At 32.2% G+C, this 20,033-nt stretch overlaps 1 protein-coding gene across 1 annotated transcript; it reads left to right on the plus strand.

Moving 5' to 3' along the window:
* The first annotated feature begins 13,637 nt into the window (after window positions 1-13,637).
* LOC134699975 (uncharacterized) lies at window positions 13,638-15,836 on the plus strand. The gene is made up of 2 exons (XM_063561378.1): window positions 13,638-13,747; window positions 14,532-15,836. The coding sequence occupies exon 2, from the start codon at window positions 14,620-14,622 to the stop codon at window positions 15,097-15,099; it is 480 nt and encodes a 159-aa protein (XP_063417448.1). The 5' UTR covers window positions 13,638-13,747; window positions 14,532-14,619; the 3' UTR covers window positions 15,100-15,836.
* The last annotated feature ends 4,197 nt before the right edge of the window (window positions 15,837-20,033 follow it).

Raw genomic sequence — 20,033 nt, forward strand, 5'->3', positions numbered from 1 at the left:
ACTCTTTACTAATCATATTATAGAGCTTTAGATCTATGACAAAGTGTCAAATTGGTGAAAGATTAATTTTAAAACAATTTAATTAGTGGTTTAGGACCCTGTCCAATTATGTGTTATTTAATCATAACAAGGTATTTATTGATATATTGGCAACTATGGAAGACTTTTACAGTAATGCTTTTCAAAAATTTTTTTTTAATGTAAATCTATGAAATAAAATAAATAATAAAAAGAACGACATCTGATGTATAGTGTTGTGTTATTAACTCCTGTGAAGTGAGAAAAATAATTAGAAAATAGAAAATTAATATTCAAATGATTATTTTCTTTAATTAGAGTTAATCAAGAACTATTAATTTCTGTTTTTGTTAAAACTAAAACATTGTGTAAAAGATATAAAGTATTTAATAAGAGTTATGCATATAATCCAATTAATGCATGCAATTACATATTTTTTTGCTTTTGTTCTGCATTTGATACACGTAATGCAAAGTTGCTGCATTACATATTACATGCAATTACTTAGAAAATTTTCATGAATTACAATTACAAATTTGCATTACCCCATGTCTGATGCAAACTGTGTGTTGCCTTACTGGTGATGCATTTTGACTTTTGCCGTTGAGTTGCTGTCTCATCGACAAATTCAACTCATCTCATTTCATGCAAATTCATAACAATTCATACAGGGTTTCCCCTGGGTCAATTATTTTTTCACCAAACAAACGTGTTTCAAAATAAGAACAAGTATTTAAGTACAAACTTTTATTATCAGGATTCCGATAACTGTTGGCCGAATCCGTGTCCAGATGGTACAAAGTGTGCGCTGTCCAGAAATAACGGTTATGTATGCCTATTATATGGTAATTGTATTTATGTATAGATATTTGGTTTTTTTTGGTTTATTTATGGCTGAGAAAAAAATTAATGCATACTGCATCCTATAATGGTATTAGTTTATATAATCAAATCAATAATTCTGCTGGTTTCTTTTCGATATTTCAGCTGAGTGTTGCTTATGTAGAAATTAGTTTCGAATATGGTTTCATCTATATGAGAATACATATAATTATGATTTAATCATGCATGACTTCAACTAGGTGTATGAAATCATTGATGAAAGATTTTATAGTCTTATCGCACGAAAAAAATACTTTTTTTTTTTTTTTTTGGAAACAATTCAATGTTGAGTTTGGATCAAATAACGCGCTTCTCTTCTGTTTATGGTATTTTTATGTGGAATCAACTCTGAAGTACAGTTACCGATATTTGAGTTTGCAATAGTAAACTAATGGGATCTCTTTGGTGCTATCTATCCAATATGTGTTATACTGTAAAACACTTCAAAACCGTATCACTCAAAATAGTGTCATATATCATAACAATTAAACAGTACCTCTGTGCCCTTGACTAGATCATAAGTTCATTTTAAATAGGTGATGACATTTTCCGAACCTATAAAAGGACTATAAATATTTTATATATATATTATACGTACACTAATTATACAATTATATATCTCTTTTATGGTATTGATTACCCTTATAACATCAATTATGTTTTTTTTTCTAATTAAAATATGTCAATTGAGAGCTACAAATTGGATATTTCATACAAGGTTTAATCTTTGCGAGATTCAAATTAGAAACTACTAAGTGATGCACGACTTAAATTATATCATAAAATTTTCCTTGTCATATAAATGAGTGAATTGTATGAATTCCAAATTTAACATTTCGAGAGACTCTACACGATAGGCGTCTCCTAAAATGAATGCATCAACCGTCATGCGATCGACAGTTAGTCAAAATCATACGATCTCGAAAAAGACACACTCGCTACAAAAAAATACACAGATCAAATATATTAAGTTGGTACCAAACACATTGACTGAACTTAATTTGGCTCTTAATTTTTATAAAATATTCACTTTGATCCATGGACAATAATATAACAGTTTCAAAAACAACATGAACCATGCATTTTATCGGGAAAAAATGTTGGATATAGAACGTGATTATAAAGGTCAACTAACTTTACAGAGTATCTCCCTGTAATGTTATGTAGCAACATTAAGGATGTACGCTGTCATGTCTTGGAATTTTTGTAAATTTTTTCGGAATCCTCTGGTTTTATCCATTTGAATGCCTTATATAATTTTGGCCATTGACTCCCATTTTGTTTTAATTCTTTACATGTGTAATGATAAGCCATCTGTTAAAGTGTTATAAAATTTTAATCGTTTTTTAATTGTTTTTGGGAACTTAAACTTAAACTCAATGATAAAGCTATGAAAAGTTAAGAGAAAACATATTCACGCAAATATATCAATGGCTAGTATCTCAAAAACAAGCACATCGACCTGCAAATTTGTTTAACCTTTTTGTTATTGTTCACCTTATTCACCTATCAATGTATACTAATTTTTTTAAAAGCTACTTTTTTTTAAAACTGAGCAGTGAAGTCCCTTAAGATATAAGACAAAAATAACATGTCACTAGTGAGTTGAAACACAAACACATCAGATAATTTTTTTAAAACGAAACAACAATTTAGTAAAGGTTTTATGTAATGTTCATATACATGTATTATTTTGATAGATCCTGTGCCAAATCCCTGTGAACCAAACCCATGCAATAACGGTGGCATATGCACTGAATCAACGGCTGATACATTTAGTTGTGATTGTGATCCGGCTTGGACAGGAGACAGATGTGACGGTAGGATTATTACATTAAAATCATTTTCAATATTAAGAACTCTTCATTCGATACTGATTATGTTTGTGAAGCTCCTAACGGCAAGTTAGTTTTGACTGGTCCTTAAGGAGTTTAATAACCCAGTGTATACGTTTTTCAAGCTTCAGATGCAATATACATGTAGCTATCTTTTAATAAGAATACCATAATTAATCATTTTATGCTTTCTCATTATATTAAACTGATTTGTGTGCCGTTCTCGTGTGAAGTTTACGAGGATCGTTTCTAAATTTACGGACACGGTAAACAACATTTCCGTTACAATGAGAATGTGCTATCTCGTTTGAAATAATTCTTCTACAAACTTCAAAACCAAATCTTTCAAAAAAAAATGTTTTAAAAAATGTTCTTATACATGTATTATCCCTTAGATCCTGTGCCAAATCCATGTGAACCAAACCCATGCAATAACGCTGGGAGTTGCACTGAATTAACGGCTGCTACATTTAGTTGTAATTGTGATCCGGCTTGGACAGGAGACAGATGTGACGGTAGGATTATTACATTGAAGTCATTTGCAATATTGTGTTACTGTTCATTCGATACTAATTATGTTCGTGAAACCAAAAAATGCAAGTAAATTCTGATTGGTCCTTAAGAAGTTTTATAACCCGGGTTTCAAATCTGTCAAGCTTCAAATGCAACACAGCTTACTCTTAATAAGAATACCATAATCTATCATTTTGTGCTGTAATATTTCATAAAAATGAACCTGAGTGTTAAACTCGTGTGAAGTTAACCAGGATCGTTTCTTAAATTCCATGCACGGTAAACAACATTTCAGTAACTGTGAGGATGTGCTATCTCGTTTGAAATAATTTGTCTACCAACTTCAAAACCACATTTATCAAACAAAAAAGTGAAGGTTTTATGTTATGTTCATAAACATGAATTATTTTAATAGATCCTGTGCCAAATCCCTGTGAACCAAACCTATGCAATAACGCTGGAAGTTGCACTGAATTAACGGCTGATACATTTAGTTGTGATTGTGATCCGGCTTGGACAGGAGACAGATGTGACGGTAGGATTATTACATTAAATAGTTATTAAAGGTACCAGGATTATAATTGTGTACCCAATACGCGTGGTTCGTCTACATAAGGCTCATCACTGACGCTCATATCAAAATATTTATAAAGCCAAAATTCCAAAAAGTGTGTTAAATCATTTGCAAAATTTTATTACTGTTCATTCCATACTAATTATGTTCGTGTAACTCCAAACAACAAGTACGTTTTAACTAGTCCATACAATTTTTTTTTGCATACTGCAACTAGTTGTGTTTATTTCCTAAGTATAGTAACACAGCTACATTTTGTACAATATCAAATTCATCATGGATCACTTTTCCTATATACAGAGGTTCATTAGGGGATGATAATAAGTTTGAAATTGAATTTACAATTTAAATAAGCTATATATATATAAACCTATCAATTTTTTAATTAAACAATATAATGTCAATGACAGAAAAAAAATCCATAGTACGCCGCTAGATTAAAACTGACGTGGAAAGGTAACATATGGCCACCAAAAGCTCTTTTTTTGAGAGCCCAGGTGGTCGTGTGGTCTAGCGGGACGGCTGCAGTGCAGGCGATTTGGTGTCACGATATCACAGTAGCATGGGTTCGAATCCCGGCGAGGGAAGAACCAAAAATTTGCGAAAGCAAATTTACAGATCTAACATTGTTGGGTTGATGTTTAGACGAGTTGTATATATATATATATATATATACCTATCAATGTATTTATTAAACAATATAATGTCAATAACAGAAAAAAAATCCATAGAACCTCGCCCCTTTCCACTTTCTCAGCCTCATACAAACAAGCTTATATTTTTCTGACATTGACCTGATATTGTAAATATATCCCAGGTTTTACTTTTGTCACGTGTCAGATGCAACACGGCTTTATAAGAATACCATAATCTATCATTTTATGCTGTCATATTTCATTATAATGGATCTAGACAAAATTTCAAGTCATACCATAGTGAAGTCATTGATGATATAAACCTTAATTGTCTGTAAATAATTATTTTATTTTTCATTCTTTTTTCTAGCTTGCCATAAAATGAGTTTTCCCTTTACTGTTTATATCTATTCAATTCGCTTTCTATGATTTTTCAAGATATTTTACCGTGCTAAAGTCAGTTTTAAAAACAAAAAAGTCTTCTTTTCATTCTGTTTGTACTGTTCAAAATATCATACGAACTTAGAATAGCGATTGAAAATTTATGCTTTTCCTACGCTGTGTCCGATTGTTGTCATATTGACGTAAAGCGTATATTTATTTCTCGATTTATCCTTTTTCTGACATATTAGTTATTTCTACTTAATTAATGTATAGTTTATTTGATCTAAGTTCTTCATTGGTCGAAATTTCTTGCTTTCATCTGTCGATTACGATTGTAACGTCATGAAAACAGCAATTATGTCTGATGACGTCACGTATAAAGATCTTTTGGCAGGTCGTTCGTAAAGAAGGATTACGATTGTCTGCGTATCGTTCAATAATCATTAGAGAAACAGATTCCTCCACCACATCTTGTGCAATACGATATTTATCCACTCTCGACAGTTAAACTTTAAATATGTAATACGCTCGGTCAGAATTGCATTTTAAAGTTAAAAAATGTAACTGTTTCGAGTCAACCGTCAAGTGGATATATATCGTAGCACACTCATTGCAGTGAAAACACTGAATATTTTCACACAAGACTTTTCAATAAATATAATTACTATCGTTGGATAATCACTGAACCTTGTCCTTATTAACCCTGCGCTTAATATGGAATTAAGGTGTTCATTCTGTTCGTCTCTTTGAAATATTCGGTTAACATCTGATTGTCTAATTCCCTGATTGTTTGGTAATAGTGTTGTATTTCATTGTTCGACAATCTCATTTTTTATTGTTTCATTAGTATCTTCCTATCTGTCATATTTCAGAATTCATATCTGAATGTTCACTTGGTGGAGGAACATGTGGCAAGCTTGCTAGTTGCGGTGGACCCCATAGCACTGGCGGCTGCAGTCATAGTTTAAATTATGTTTGTTGTTTTGACGAGGTAACTATACATGTGTGTGCGACATCTTTCAATCATATTGTAGACTTAATGATATAATCGAAACAAAATAATCAGTTCCAATTTTATTGCAGCTAAGTGACAATTAAAATTGATGTCATCAATTCAAACCGTATTCACAAAATGCTGATTACCACCAAAAGGAACATAAAGTTAGGTAAAAATCACACGTTTCTTCACCAGCCCAGTATAAATTTCCTGTTTACAAAACTTTGATTTTTTCTAAAAACTAATGATTTTCTTATCCCAGGCATCGATCATCTTAGCCGTATTTGGCGCAACTTTTTCAACATTTGGGTCCTCAATGCTCTTCGACATATCCTCTTTGATTTTAGTGTCACTGATGACTCTTATGTAGACGAAACGCGCGTCTGACGAATTAAATTATAATCTGGTATCTTTAATAACTTTACACTAAATATATCTCGACTTATCATCACTTGCCACAATTACATTCGAAATCTGAAGTTAATGTTTTATGAGTGTCGTCATTTTAAAATAAACGATTTGGAAAGGTTGTTTTAAACAAACATGACGATTAAAAAATCATTAAAATGGATCATCAAATTTTAACAAAAATAACGGAAATAAATTCACATCGCTTTTATGTTTATTTTTTGTCAAATGGATAATTATTCATTTCAAAACTTATTTCCTATGTGAGTGGTTTTAAAATGTCAAATGTCTTACTAACATTACAAAGTTGATCCATTATACTCAAATATAGCTTTTGGAACAATTTCCCACATCAAAACCTCCATATAAACGTTTAAAAGAGGGACGAAAGATACCAAAGGGACAGGCAAACTCATAAATCTAAAACAAACTGACAACGCCATGGCTAAAAATGAAAAACACAAACAGAAAAACTGCAGTACACATGACACGACATAGAAAACTAAAGAATAAACAACACGAACCCCACCAAAAACTAGGGGTGATCTCAGGTGCTCCGGAAGGGTAAGCAGAAACTTTTCCACATGCGGCACCCGTCGTGTTGATTATGTGATTACAAATCCGGTAAATAGTCTAATTCGGTAGGTCAAATTCATGAAAGGGAAGGAGATTGTAGTTACGACGTAAGGGACATATCCGATATTATTTGTGTAACGGTTATTCCATAACGGTCAACCAACTCGTGATGGCGTCAACTCGGGATGATTTCAACTTCACCATTTGGAACTCTTGGTTTAATAGTTTCTTTGTGAGCAGTAACCCTCTATCAAGAAAATCATGATAAGAAATGCAAGCACAGGAATATCGTACCAATTGGGAGATATATACCCCGTATGCAAGTGCTGCTGGAATGTTGCTACTTAGAAATGGAAAGTTCACAATTGGAAGGCTGAAATCATCTCTTTTGTCGTAAAGTTTTGTCTTCAACCGACCCTTGTTGTCAATTTCTAGATGTAAGTCAAGATATGAAGCCGACTTAACTGTATCTGTAGTATCCTTTATCTCCAATTCGATGGGATAGATGCGTTCCACATAGTCATCAAATTTTGAATTTTAACCTTTATACGGAGTTCTATACAAATGTGATATGTTTATGTTGATTCATAAAAACTGGATCATTATTATAAGATCTACAAGGAATTTTTTAAAAACAAAATTCTAAAATTGATCCCTAAAAAAAAGGGTAAACGATACCAGAGGGTCAGTCAAAGTCATAAATCGAAAATAAACTGACCACGTCGTGGCTAAAAATGAAAAAAACAAACAGACATATAATGATAATGGTTATTAAAAGTGTCAAATATATAACTAATACCTAAAATATAGCTTTTGAAACAAATTCCTACATCAAAATCTCAATATAAACGTTAAAACTTTATACGAAGCTCTATACAAATGTGATATGTTTATGTTCATTCATAACACACTGAATCATTATTATTTCGTTTGCAGTCATATGGCAGGGATGGGGTGTGGCCTGGATACTACGTACATAATGGTGTTCAATACCCCTGGTCGATGTCAATACAGTTTGATGCAAATTCAATAACCGGAGGCGGATCCGATAGTGTTGGCACATTTACAATAAACGGATCTTGGAATCCATTGTCTAAGGATATAAATTTTGTGAAAGGTTATACTTCTCATACTGTATCTTACACTGGTCAAGTAACAGCCAATGTTTGTACATTGTATGGTCAGTATCAAGTAGGAAGTACGACTGGGGCTTTTAACAAGACAATTTGTACTTGAACGTTTTCAATTACTGTTTAATTCTATTTGCTAATATTTAGCTTATCACATGTGTTTTATCATTTGATTTTGAAATCTGAGTACGTTAAGGTATGAATTTTTAATTGATGTACATATTCACATCGTACATATTACATGTTTATTTAGGAAAAAGAGTTAGGAAATAGCATATATGTAGATTTAAGTTTGACATTTCTCCCCTAACCGTTCTATCAATACGTTTTTTTTTTTATTTCTTTCTTCCAAACTAAGATAATTAAAATTTACGTTTAAGAGTAGGTGTCACATTTTTTTCAGCTTACTAAAGGAATCTTGCACGAATGGTGACATTTGTAGATTAGAAACTGTTCAATATATACCTATTTTGTAGCACCAGTGTTTATCCTTGGTATTGAGCAACCTCATTTTTTTGTATAGTGAAGTTTCATCATTAGTAGTATACGAATGATTTTTTTTTTAAGTCAGACCTAGGGGCTTTATGTTTTTTGTCCGGCCTATGCGTCCGTTCCTCCGTTCGTTCGCCTATCCTACTTCAGGTTAAAGAGATCGTTAAGGTCTTAGGTCAAGGTAGTTTTTGATGAAGTTGAATTACAATCAACTTAAAACTTTGTACACATGTTCCTATTGATATGATCCTTCTAATTTTAATTCCAAATTAAAGTTTGTACCCCAATTTCATGGTACACTCAGTATAAAAACGATTGATCAAGTGAGGTATCAATGTACTATGGACATATTCTTTTTTACAATTGTATAACTGTCTTTTATTATACTTTTGTTGTAAAGATTTATATCGTTACTATTTATTTCATGTTTTTCTACTGAACAATTATCATGAATAATGTATGATATAACATATAAAGTGTCGTGCATATACCTTAAATATGTGTTAAAGACTTAATGGCCTGTCGCAGACACTATAGATTTCAAACTTCGATAAAACGATATGAAAGCAGCATTCAAGCAACAGATGTGACAAACCTCGTTTTTAATGTGTACGTGAAAATACGTTAACCCACTTCTTACATCGACAAGATGGATCATATATCTTTGATGTGTTCATTTGGGTTCCGTATTGGATTTCCCTATTTGGGTATATATGATGTAGACAGCTTCATTTCGTAGATCTCTAATAATTTTTGTGCGATTAACTGTACGACAAACATACTTAGAGGAAATGATTGGTTTAACCTCGGGTTTAGCTCATAATTACGACATATCGTCTTGTAATGAATAACCGCGTCAATTCATGGATATATGATAAATAACGAAGGGCTATGGCAATCCATTAATGACATCAAATCGGTACATGCACAGCAAAAAAAAAAACACACAAAAAGCAAAATACCGGATACAATTTAATGTCTGAGTGTCATCTCACAATCATAGTGAGGCAATCTTTTTTTCAGAAAAATCGGTTTCTTTTGTAATCCAAATAATTTTAGTTGATTTTGTATTCCTGTTTTTTTATGTTACCTAAAAAACCACAACATTGTACACCTTTATTTTACACATTACTCTTTGTTTGGAATGTCGTGTATAAAACATATATGCTCAAACAAAAGTTGATTAATACAAGTCTTATAGTAGAACAACCCATATGCTCGTTTTTACTGCATAATTTTTTTCAATGTCGTCAGAATCAAAACAGTAATAGTTTATAAAGTGTTTTTCATAGACCTTAAATATTTTAAATACTTGATGGCCTCTCGCAGACTATACAGCTTTCAAACACTGATAAAACGACACGAAAGCAGCATTCAAGAAACAGACGTGACATACTTTATGTGTAATTTGTACGTGAAAATACTTCAACCCACTTCTGACATCCAAGAGATGGATCCTGGTATCTATGATGTATAAAATAAAATTGAGAATGGAAATGGGGAATGTGTCAAAGAGACAACAACCCGACCAAATAAAAAACAACAGCAGAAGGTCACAAACAGGTCTTCAATGTAGCGAGAAATTCCCGCACCCGGAGGCGTCCTTCAGCTGGCCCCTAAACAAATATATACTAGTTCAGTGATAATGAACGCCATACTAATTTCCAAATTGTACACAAGAAACTAATATAAAAATAATACAAGACTAACAAAGGCCAGAGGCTCCTGACTTGGGACAGGCGCAAAAATGCGGCGGGGTTAAACATGTTTGTATACCTCTAACCAATGTTTATTTGGGTTCCGTCTTATATTTCCTTCTTTGAGTATATATCATGTAGGCAGCTTCATTGCGTAGATCTGATATTGTGCGATTCACTTTACGACATACAGTCTAGAGAGGAAAATGCACTGAATTGTTTACCCTCGTGTTTACCTCATATTTACAGCATAAAGTCTTGTATTGGTTTAATTCTCCAACTCCTGGATATATAACAGATAAAGAAGAGCTATGGTGATCTGATCATGAAGCACAATCGGCACATGCATAAAATAACGCGTTTAAAGTTCTGATCACCATCTCACAGTCAGAGAGAGGCATTTTTTTTTCTTTCAGAAAATCTGTTTCTTTAGTATTTTAGATAATTTAAGTTGTTCTGGTATTTGTGTTGTTATGTTACCTTAAAAATCACAAGACTGTAGCACATAAATTTTACACATTAATGTTTGTGTTGAATGCTGCGTATAAAACATATATGCTCAAACGAAAATTCATTAATACAAGGTTTATAGCTGACAATACTGTATGGGCTTGGCTCATTGTTGTAGGTCGTACAGCGACCTATAGTGTTAATGTCCGTGTCATTTTGGTCTCTTGTTGACAGTTGTCTCATTGGCAATCATACCATATCTTCTTTTTATATTTATTTGGTAGAATAACCCAGATGCTCGTTTTGTCTGTATAAGTCATTACAATGTCGTCAGCGTCAAATTAGAATAATACGAAAAGCATTGTAACCTAAATCAGACTCGGGCCAGCTATGTTACGGGCAAACAATACTTACTTTTATTGATTTCAACTGATTATTTCCAATTTCAAATTAACAGAAAATGACAAGTATCCTTGATATAAATAATCAACATATGACCCCCTACATTTTAAAAATCATATATCATCGCATCGGATCTATTGACAGTGAAATTTCCTGAAGAACAGAAAACCCAATTGTTGGATTGCCGCATTGGTCATATAGAATAGTATCGAAGGTTAGGATAGCTGTAGACAGCAAAGTAATATCTATAAGTTAGTTAATACATGAACATATTTTACCTTTACAAAGTTATTGTCCTTTAGGAAAATTTGTCATAATTTGTTAATCTAGTTTGCTTTCTTTGAAAAATCACCTCCTTTGAAACTGCTAAATTAATTCAGCCAATTTTGGTTGAATGAGTTTTAGAGTATCTAGTATACATTTTTTGTTTTTCCTTCAGCGTCAGCAAACATAGCAGTTATGGTTTAAATAATTATTTAATCCTATGCTCTTCAACTTCGTACTTTATTTAGTCGTTTTCACTTTGTATTTAGCATCACTGATGATTATTTTGTAGACATACCGCGAGTCTGATGCAAATACGAAACTTCAATCCTGGCATCTATGACGATTTTATAACTGTTATTCTAGGAGTAAAATGCAGTTGTTTGCTTTAGGAAAAAACATATGACAGATACATAGAACATTTAAATGCATGTTTAAGCTACTCATTAATAAATATATGTATTGAGAAGAAAATTAATTATTGATGAAAGATTTACGCAAAAAATCTTCCGAGCTTCTTGTTTATTATACTATCTATGCATCATGTATATATAACTTGTATATACATTCTTTTCTTCGTTTTTGATATCCAATCTAACAGTTGAGCTAACACTGGGTTAAAAGTTACAAATTCAACACAAATAGTAATTAAGCGTTATTAATTAAACGTACGGTAAGGTTGAAGAAACTATTGCTTTATTAGGTTCCTGACATATATTGTTCAACCATCGTGGTTAATTACAAACTGTTTTCATGAGCAGTGATGTGATCTGTATATGCATGAATAGTAAATTTCATATTTTTCTATAGTTCATATTAGAATGTGATGCTACTGTCATATGAGTGAGAGGTCCAACGTTAAAAAAAAACAGGTTCAATCCAACTTTTTCTACATCTGAAAATGTCTGTACCAAATCCGGAATATGACAGTTGTTGATTTTGATTTTGCCATTTGATTAGGGATTTTTCGTTTTAATTTAAGAATGTATTGCTCAGAAAGTAAGGTCGTGACGTCCTCATGCAAAGTTGTTCTTAGACATTGTGTTGAGTCGTTTTTGTAACATAATTTTAGAAAATCATTAATATTTAGAATAATTCATACGATTGCAAACATTTAATTTATAAAAATACCATATAATTGATCTTTAGTCTTGGAGTGTCATGTGTACTATTGTTTTTCTGTTTGTCTTTCTCATTTTTAGCCATGGCGTTGTCAGTTTATTTTAGATTTAGAGTTTGACTGTCCCTTTGGTACAAATGTATCTTTCGTCTCTCTTTTATAATTAAATCGGCACAACTTGGCATATTTCGGTACTCTAAGTTATTATATCTACCGAAGTAAGCAGAATGGGTTATGCATGCAGTTAATTTATTATTATAATTATATTCTCTTAGGACCTCAAAGATATTTTAAGTTCTACATATATAGCACGCATTTTACAAATTAACGATTTTAATTTACGAAAAGCGCAAATTCGAAAAATTGTTCGCACAAAACGTAGAAAAATCATGCAATTGTAACGCGCTGATATACACATTTTAAGGGAGAGGCAGACGACACAAAAGGTTACCCAAAATTTATAAACATAATAAATCTGTCATAAACTGTCAACTCAATGGTACAGAAAAAAAACAGAAAGACACAAAAATTCTACAAATTATATCATAGACAACTAAGGTAACAGGCAACATCAAATACGGAGGTGATCACAACCAGTCATGTATTACAGTTTAGAAGTATAAAGCCTGTAGTTTCAATTTAGAAGATTTTCAAATGTTAGAAAACATAATGAACAAATTGCTTCAAAGTAAAGGGCAATAATGGCAACATTGGTATACCGCTGTTCGAACTTCATAAATCAACTGAGAAAAAAAAACAATTTCGGACTACTAACTAGAACAGATGGATACATATGCGGAGATCAATAAAATGTCATAAGAGAGACACAAAACAGTTAAGTTTAAAAAATAAGCTCCTATAAATGTACGTGTTCGTATCTTATTGAATGAAATAAACTTTACCTATTGGTAACCACTTAAGCGACACAATTTATTTTTCGATTATTAAAAGTACTATCAATTTCAAAATATGATATTATTCGCTTGGTTTCGTGATTGACTATTTGCTTTTATCATTGATAGACATATTGTTTTCCTTAATTACCTGTCACGGTATGAAATACGAGCTTCACCTTTTGGGTAACACAAATATTTCGATGTTATTCATTATTTATATTGTTTAAAATACTTTTCAAACAGTAATATCTATATTTTGAAATATTAACATAATAAAGGTTATCAAATTCAAGTAGTTGTGGGTCATTAAAAATGTAACAAGAAAACAAAAGGTTTTAACACACTTAATGAAAACAACAAGTTACTCGTATAGATTTTATAGTATTAATTTCAAAATGTCATTATTTAAGAACATGCATCCCGAAAACAAAGCTCTTGTCTGTCATAGTGATTTTATTGTGTGCCACTGAAATAGTAAGTGTGTTTTTATTTATTTGTCTATATCAATGAATCTTAAATGTTCTAATTCAAAAATGGGGCTCAAAATTACAAATCTATGTACATGGTACTTTTTGTTTATGAAATCAAGCATTCTTTATCCCTTGCACCTCCATGTTGACTGATCGAATTACAGAGCTAAAAGTCCAGAATCTAAAAAAAACATACTTTGATTCAGAATATTAAAGAACCCAAAGAGCTGAAGTAAAATCACAAAAATACTGAACTTCGAGGAAAATTCAATCGGAAAGTCCCTAATCAAATGGCAAAATCAAATGAAAAAAACAAATCAAAGGAATGGACAACAACCTAACTTAGTACAGGCATTTTAGAATGTTTATCCGATTGAAGAAAATTGACAAATAAGAAAGGTATACAAAGTATTAAAAAAAGTATCGATTACCCTTTTGAATACTTTTTCCGAAACGAATTCGATGACAATCAGCAAGACCAATTTCAATCTCTCTTTTTTTACATAAAACCTTGTGGTACAGTTTCATAGATATCCATAGACTTGAACTCTGTTATTGTTACTGTTCTGGTGGATTTTTTTTGGCATCTAGTTCCTAAACGGTGTATGTTATAACCTCTAATAGTTGCGTGGTCGATTATGGTCTGGAGCATTTAAAACGCTGCTCAGATTTAACTTTATTAGAAGCTGATTAAAATTGTATGTTACATGTACATGTATATAAGTTTCTTCATCAGCTTGTTAATTCTATAATGCTAAGTTAATAATAAGAAATGCATCTGTTTGCAGGAGAATTTCTTTGAAAGTAATTCGACAGTAAATACCAAATATTTGATAACTGTGATCGTGTATTATTTTCTTTCTATATTATTCAACAATGGCATCAAATCCCGCACTACAGAATGGAAAAGTTTACCGACTTCTGGCACAAGATGATAAACCTGAGGATGGATTATTTGCTAAAGACTATTATATGACGGAGCGGTCGACGGTCACAGCTGCCTATCATGTTGCCTATGGAAGTAGTAATAATAGACGGGATTCAAAATACATCTCAGCCTGTCTTAACTATAATGACGCACTAAGACTCTCAAAGAAAAATCCATTCTACAACGGCCACATTGTAAGCATTGATATAGATCAGTTGAATGTTCTACATGTATATGATTTAAACGTTAGGCAGCAGCTAAATGCAGAACAAAAAGAAGAAAATCCGGTAACAATTAATAGGTTCGCCTCACATGCCATGGACAGAAACGAAGTGCTAATAGTTGGTCCTGTTCCAGCTAATTGTGTGACAATTATAACAAAGAGACAAGATCTTCCTAATCGCCATGGAAATGTACCTCGCCACTGAATGTATCGCCTATGTCTTTAACAAAAAATGGTTAAATGTTCAAACATTTTCCTTTATTGTCTTGTTTAAAACAAATGTATATATTTTTTTATATATACTGCAGCTGTGCTATTTGAGAAGTCAAATTGCATTGACCGTATATTCATATGTGTTATACAGTCACTGATCGTATATCACCTTGTTTATGACGTTGACAATGTGTTTCCATAGAGTTTTATTTATGACGTCAATAAAACATACAGGTTCGCGGAAATTTAACGTCGTCCGCTTCAAATTAAGAAATGATGTTTCTACCCAAAATGCTTCATTTAGAACAGTTTAAAGAGCTGCAGTATATAAAAATAACCATACATTGTCTCGAAATATCAATGTTATTTGTACTCGGCTCAAAACAGGTAGAAATGCTCGACACAGCCTCACTTTCTACCTGTTTCTAAGCCTTGTACAAATAACATTGATATTTCGAGACAATGAATGTTTATTCTATATTTACACGGCATTAATATTGGGGTCATGATAATTTTAAAGAGTCATCAAATATTTTTTTTCTTTTTTGAAACCTTCTACAGTCTCATAGACAAGCCTTAGTTTTAAGTATCATGAAACCATCTTAGTTTGTTAAATTTCCTTGCAATGTTAGATATAAGATAAAAGCATGGCGAATCAAATCGAGATCACTCTTGTTGGTGTTTTGTGAATTATTGTTCCTATTTGATGCTTGTAGTACAATACGGTTAATACAGCTATTTTTAGTACTAGTATATCATATAAAATCTATCGGATATTCAGCGAGAGCTTGATATTGTTTAGCCATTTACATCACGAATTCGCCATTGACAAAGTTGCATTAAAACCACTTTCAAATATGCTTGACCTTCGAGCGAACCTGAGATCACCCATGATTAATTAGAGCGGTTCGGTTTGGTTAGTTTTTATTTTTCAATGTTTTATATTGTATGCTGTTATTGGTCTTTATGTCTATTCTTTGTGATAAAATTGAGAATGAAAATGGGATGTGTCAAAGAGATACTCGACTAAAGAGCTGAAACGCCAATGTAGAATGAAAAACATATAGCAATACGTACAGTAAAATTCTAAACGACGTCCAAGTCCATTATTAGATTAAATTTACAGAAAAACCTACACAGTATGACAATAAGATCTACCGGCAGTTGCTGAAAACCTTGATTCACTAAAGTAAAAGATATGTACTAGCAAATGAATCATGATTTAAACGGCTTGAATCTGAATGTCTACTTTGGTAAAGTTTGTCTCTCTTTTTCAGTGCTACATGTATTGCCTTTATCGTGGTAGTAGATTTTTATTGACCTAGTCATTTAGTTTTTATTGAAGTAGGAAGCTAGAGTCCTCAAAGAGAATAACTGATCTTTGGCAAGAAAACGGATAATTTTTATCATTTAGGATGGGAGGTGTTCTTACAACCGCAGTGTTAAAAAGCTATACACATAGTAGATAAACTACTCAACCTATCACTACACCGCCGTGGTCCCAGGTTAATTTAAGAGAACATGAGTTGAGCAAATAAATATTTATAGCATTTTGATATGTTGGCTTTAATTTGAGCAATGCGTAAGAAAAAGATAACTTTCCTATTTAATTAAATGGTTGTTTGGTGAAGCTGAATGTAGATATATTTGCTGCAAATCAATTAAAGCCGTCTTCAATAATGAGAAAGATAAATATGCTAAATATACGTAGTGGAGGTGTGATGAGATGATTGAAGCTGTTAATTTTCTCCTTGATAATATTTACGTACGTTTCGCAACAAAGTTTATCGACAGGTTTTAGGTACTCCCATGGGCACTAAATTTGCCCCTTTAATATCAGACTTGTGTTTGTACTGTTACGAATCACCATTCTGACTAAACTCAGTAAAGACCCGTTATCTTGATGATATTTTTTCGTTAATTAATCACGAATTTTCTCAATATACTGCTGAACTTTACCCCAAGAAACTTATTTTAAATAAATCAAATTTATTCGGTAATAGCTGTCCTTTCCTGGATTTAGATATTTCGGTTTTAAACGAGAAACTACACACTAGAATTTACGACAAAAGAGACGATCTGTCGTTCCCTATTGTTAATTTTCCATTTTTAAATGTTGATGTTCCTTTGGCACCATCTTACGGTGTTTATATTTCACAACTTGTTCGCTATGTCCGTGTTTGTAGTGACATTTTTTGATTTTAACGAACGCAACCTATGTATTACTGGTAAATTATTAAACCAGTGATATCGTTACCATAAATTACTTAAAAATTTTACTAATTTTTTCCATAGATATAAAGATTTGGTTTTGAAGTTTGGTTGTACCTGTAGAAAACTTATTTTAAACGGGATAGCACATCCTCATTTTTACGGAAATGTTGTTAACCATGCCCGGAAATTTAGAAATGATCCATGTAAACTTTTCGCTCCTTTAAATAAATTTATTCTAAAAGATTACCTATTCAATACTGTAATAAGATCATCGAATGTTGTTTTTATTGGTATAAATATTGATTTTGTTATCAGTAGATTACAAGCTAACTAACTATTACTAGTATGTTATATACATATTAATGGATCTGTCGATACCTGTAAATTGGCATTGCACAAGGTCATGTTTTTCTCTGGCTGTTACGACGTCTTTACACTAAATCCATTGGATGTTGGATTTGTACGGATTGATTGTTTAGTCTTATAGGCATGATTTTTTTATTAGTTGTTAGTGGCTTTGAACAACTGTCAGATAACTGCGAGTACTCTCAGATCTGTTCATTGTGTCTTTTTGTGTCGGGATGTATATGTACCCAGCCACGTCCACTTGTTCTTTTTGTCCATCTGATGAGTTAAGCCTTTTTCAACTGATGTTTATAGTTCGTTCTTGTGTTGTACTGTTATACCACTGTCCCAGGTTAGGAGAGGGTAGGGATCCCGCTAACATGTTTAACCCCGCCACATTAGTTATGTATGTGCCTGTCCCAAGTAAGGAGCCAGTAATTCAGTGGTTGTCGTTTGTTTCTGTGTTACATATGTGTTTACGTTAATTTTTTTACATAAATAAGGCCGTTAGTTTTCTCGTTTGAATTGTTTAACATTGTCTTATCGGGACCATTTATAGCTGACTATGCGGTATGGGCTTTATTCATTGTTGAAGCCCGTACGGTGACCTATAGTTGTTAATGTTTGTGTAATTTTGGTCTTTTGTGAATAGTTGTCTTATTGGCAATCATACCACATCTTCTTTCGTATATTATTTTAACGATAACATTTTATACATTGAGTAGTTTTCAGTCGTTTGTCCCTAACATTTTCATCTTTGTCCACCTTGTATTAAATATTGAATTCTCTGATATGGTTCTTTACTCTATGTCTCCTGAACATTAGTGTTAAATTACTTAAACGATCAAATGTTATGTATAAATACAATGCAAATGCAATTGTAGTGACATTTATTTAGTTATTCATAGTCAGTTTTTTTAGGATATATTTTAATTCGTAAAGCGGATTTCTTTAATGGTTCTGTAGCTTTTATCGACCATTGTGATCACAAGTTAATAAAGTTGTCCGACATTGCACGAATTGAATATATAAAAAAGAAGATGTGGTATGATTGCCAATGAGACAACTGTCCGCATGAGACCAGAATGACACATATAATTAACAACTATATGTCACCGTCGCCTTCAACAATGAGCAAATCCAATACCGCATAGTCAGCTTTAAAAGGCCCCGAAATCACAACGTAAAACAATTCAAACGAGATAACTAACGGCCTTATTTATATTCAAAAAATGAACGCAAAACAACGACAGCCATTGAATTACAGGCTCCTGGCTTGCGACAGGCACATACATACATGCAGAAAAGTCACTAGATAAAACGCGTTTAATGATTTGTTTGTAAATTTTCCTTTAAACAGCCCACTGTTTTTCTTAAATTGTGCATGCGTTGAACATATTTTCATTTAACTCTACCTAATGAGAGATTATGTGTTTGCTAATACAAATTCAAGATAGTATGTGTTGTATATGTGGACTGTGGATTCCTTGACCACTTGTGTATAGATACAAAAGTTCATGAATAATATTTTGAATGTTGCGATTTGTAGATATATATCATTATGTCAGTGACAGATAAGATCTTTTGTCACAAACGAAACATGTGTACGGTTTATTGTTGGCGTGATGGTATCTTATGAGAATACATAATACCCGTAGTCAAAAATGGTTTGATGACATGATCATCCGTGTTTATAAAATGAAAGCGGGAATTAATTTTTACGAATCATCTTTTTTAAAGATAATCTTAATTATTTCTTATAAATTTATATTCAATATTCAGACAGTAATGACGGTTTTGTGTGATTTACATGTGTGTGTTCCGTTATACGATCTTTATGATCAGAACTATAATGTCGTAAATTCTTTAGGATGTGGATATCCAGTAAGCACATTATGACCAAATTTTGTGTTTTGATACATGTTTCTGTTGTTTCCCGTGACCTTGATTTTTGTTAGGTGCTCACTGGGCGTCTTCCTTATTCTATAGTCCTTGGTCCGTCACTGGTAAAAGGTATCACGTGGTTCACGCATATGCCGGATTTTGCCTTTAACATTTTTTTTTATTTGAGCGTCACTGAGTAGTCTTTTGTAAACGAAACACGCGTCTGACGCAAATATAAAATTTTAATCCTACTATCTATAATGAGTTTATTGCCTGTTGAGTGACCTCATTTTGGAATTTATGAATAACAATGCATTGTCCATATGGGATTTGTAACAAGGAAGCATAATATTTTTGACCGACTTTAGGGCGTATCAAGTATCGAAAAATGTAATAATTGTATATTACATTTGTATCAAGTTAACAGTATCTTTTGACCAATTTTCTTTCATAATTGAAAATTTCTTCATGTATTTGGTGGTA

Source organism: Mytilus trossulus, unplaced genomic scaffold, assembly GCF_036588685.1.
Source record: "Mytilus trossulus isolate FHL-02 unplaced genomic scaffold, PNRI_Mtr1.1.1.hap1 h1tg000103l__unscaffolded, whole genome shotgun sequence".
Taxonomy (NCBI): Eukaryota; Metazoa; Mollusca; class Bivalvia; order Mytilida; family Mytilidae; genus Mytilus; species Mytilus trossulus.

Excerpts from the sequence above, each read along its gene's own strand:
- LOC134699975 (XM_063561378.1), top strand. The coding sequence starts at position 14,620 with ATGGCATCAAATCCCGCACTACAGAATGGAAAAGTTTACCGACTTCTG.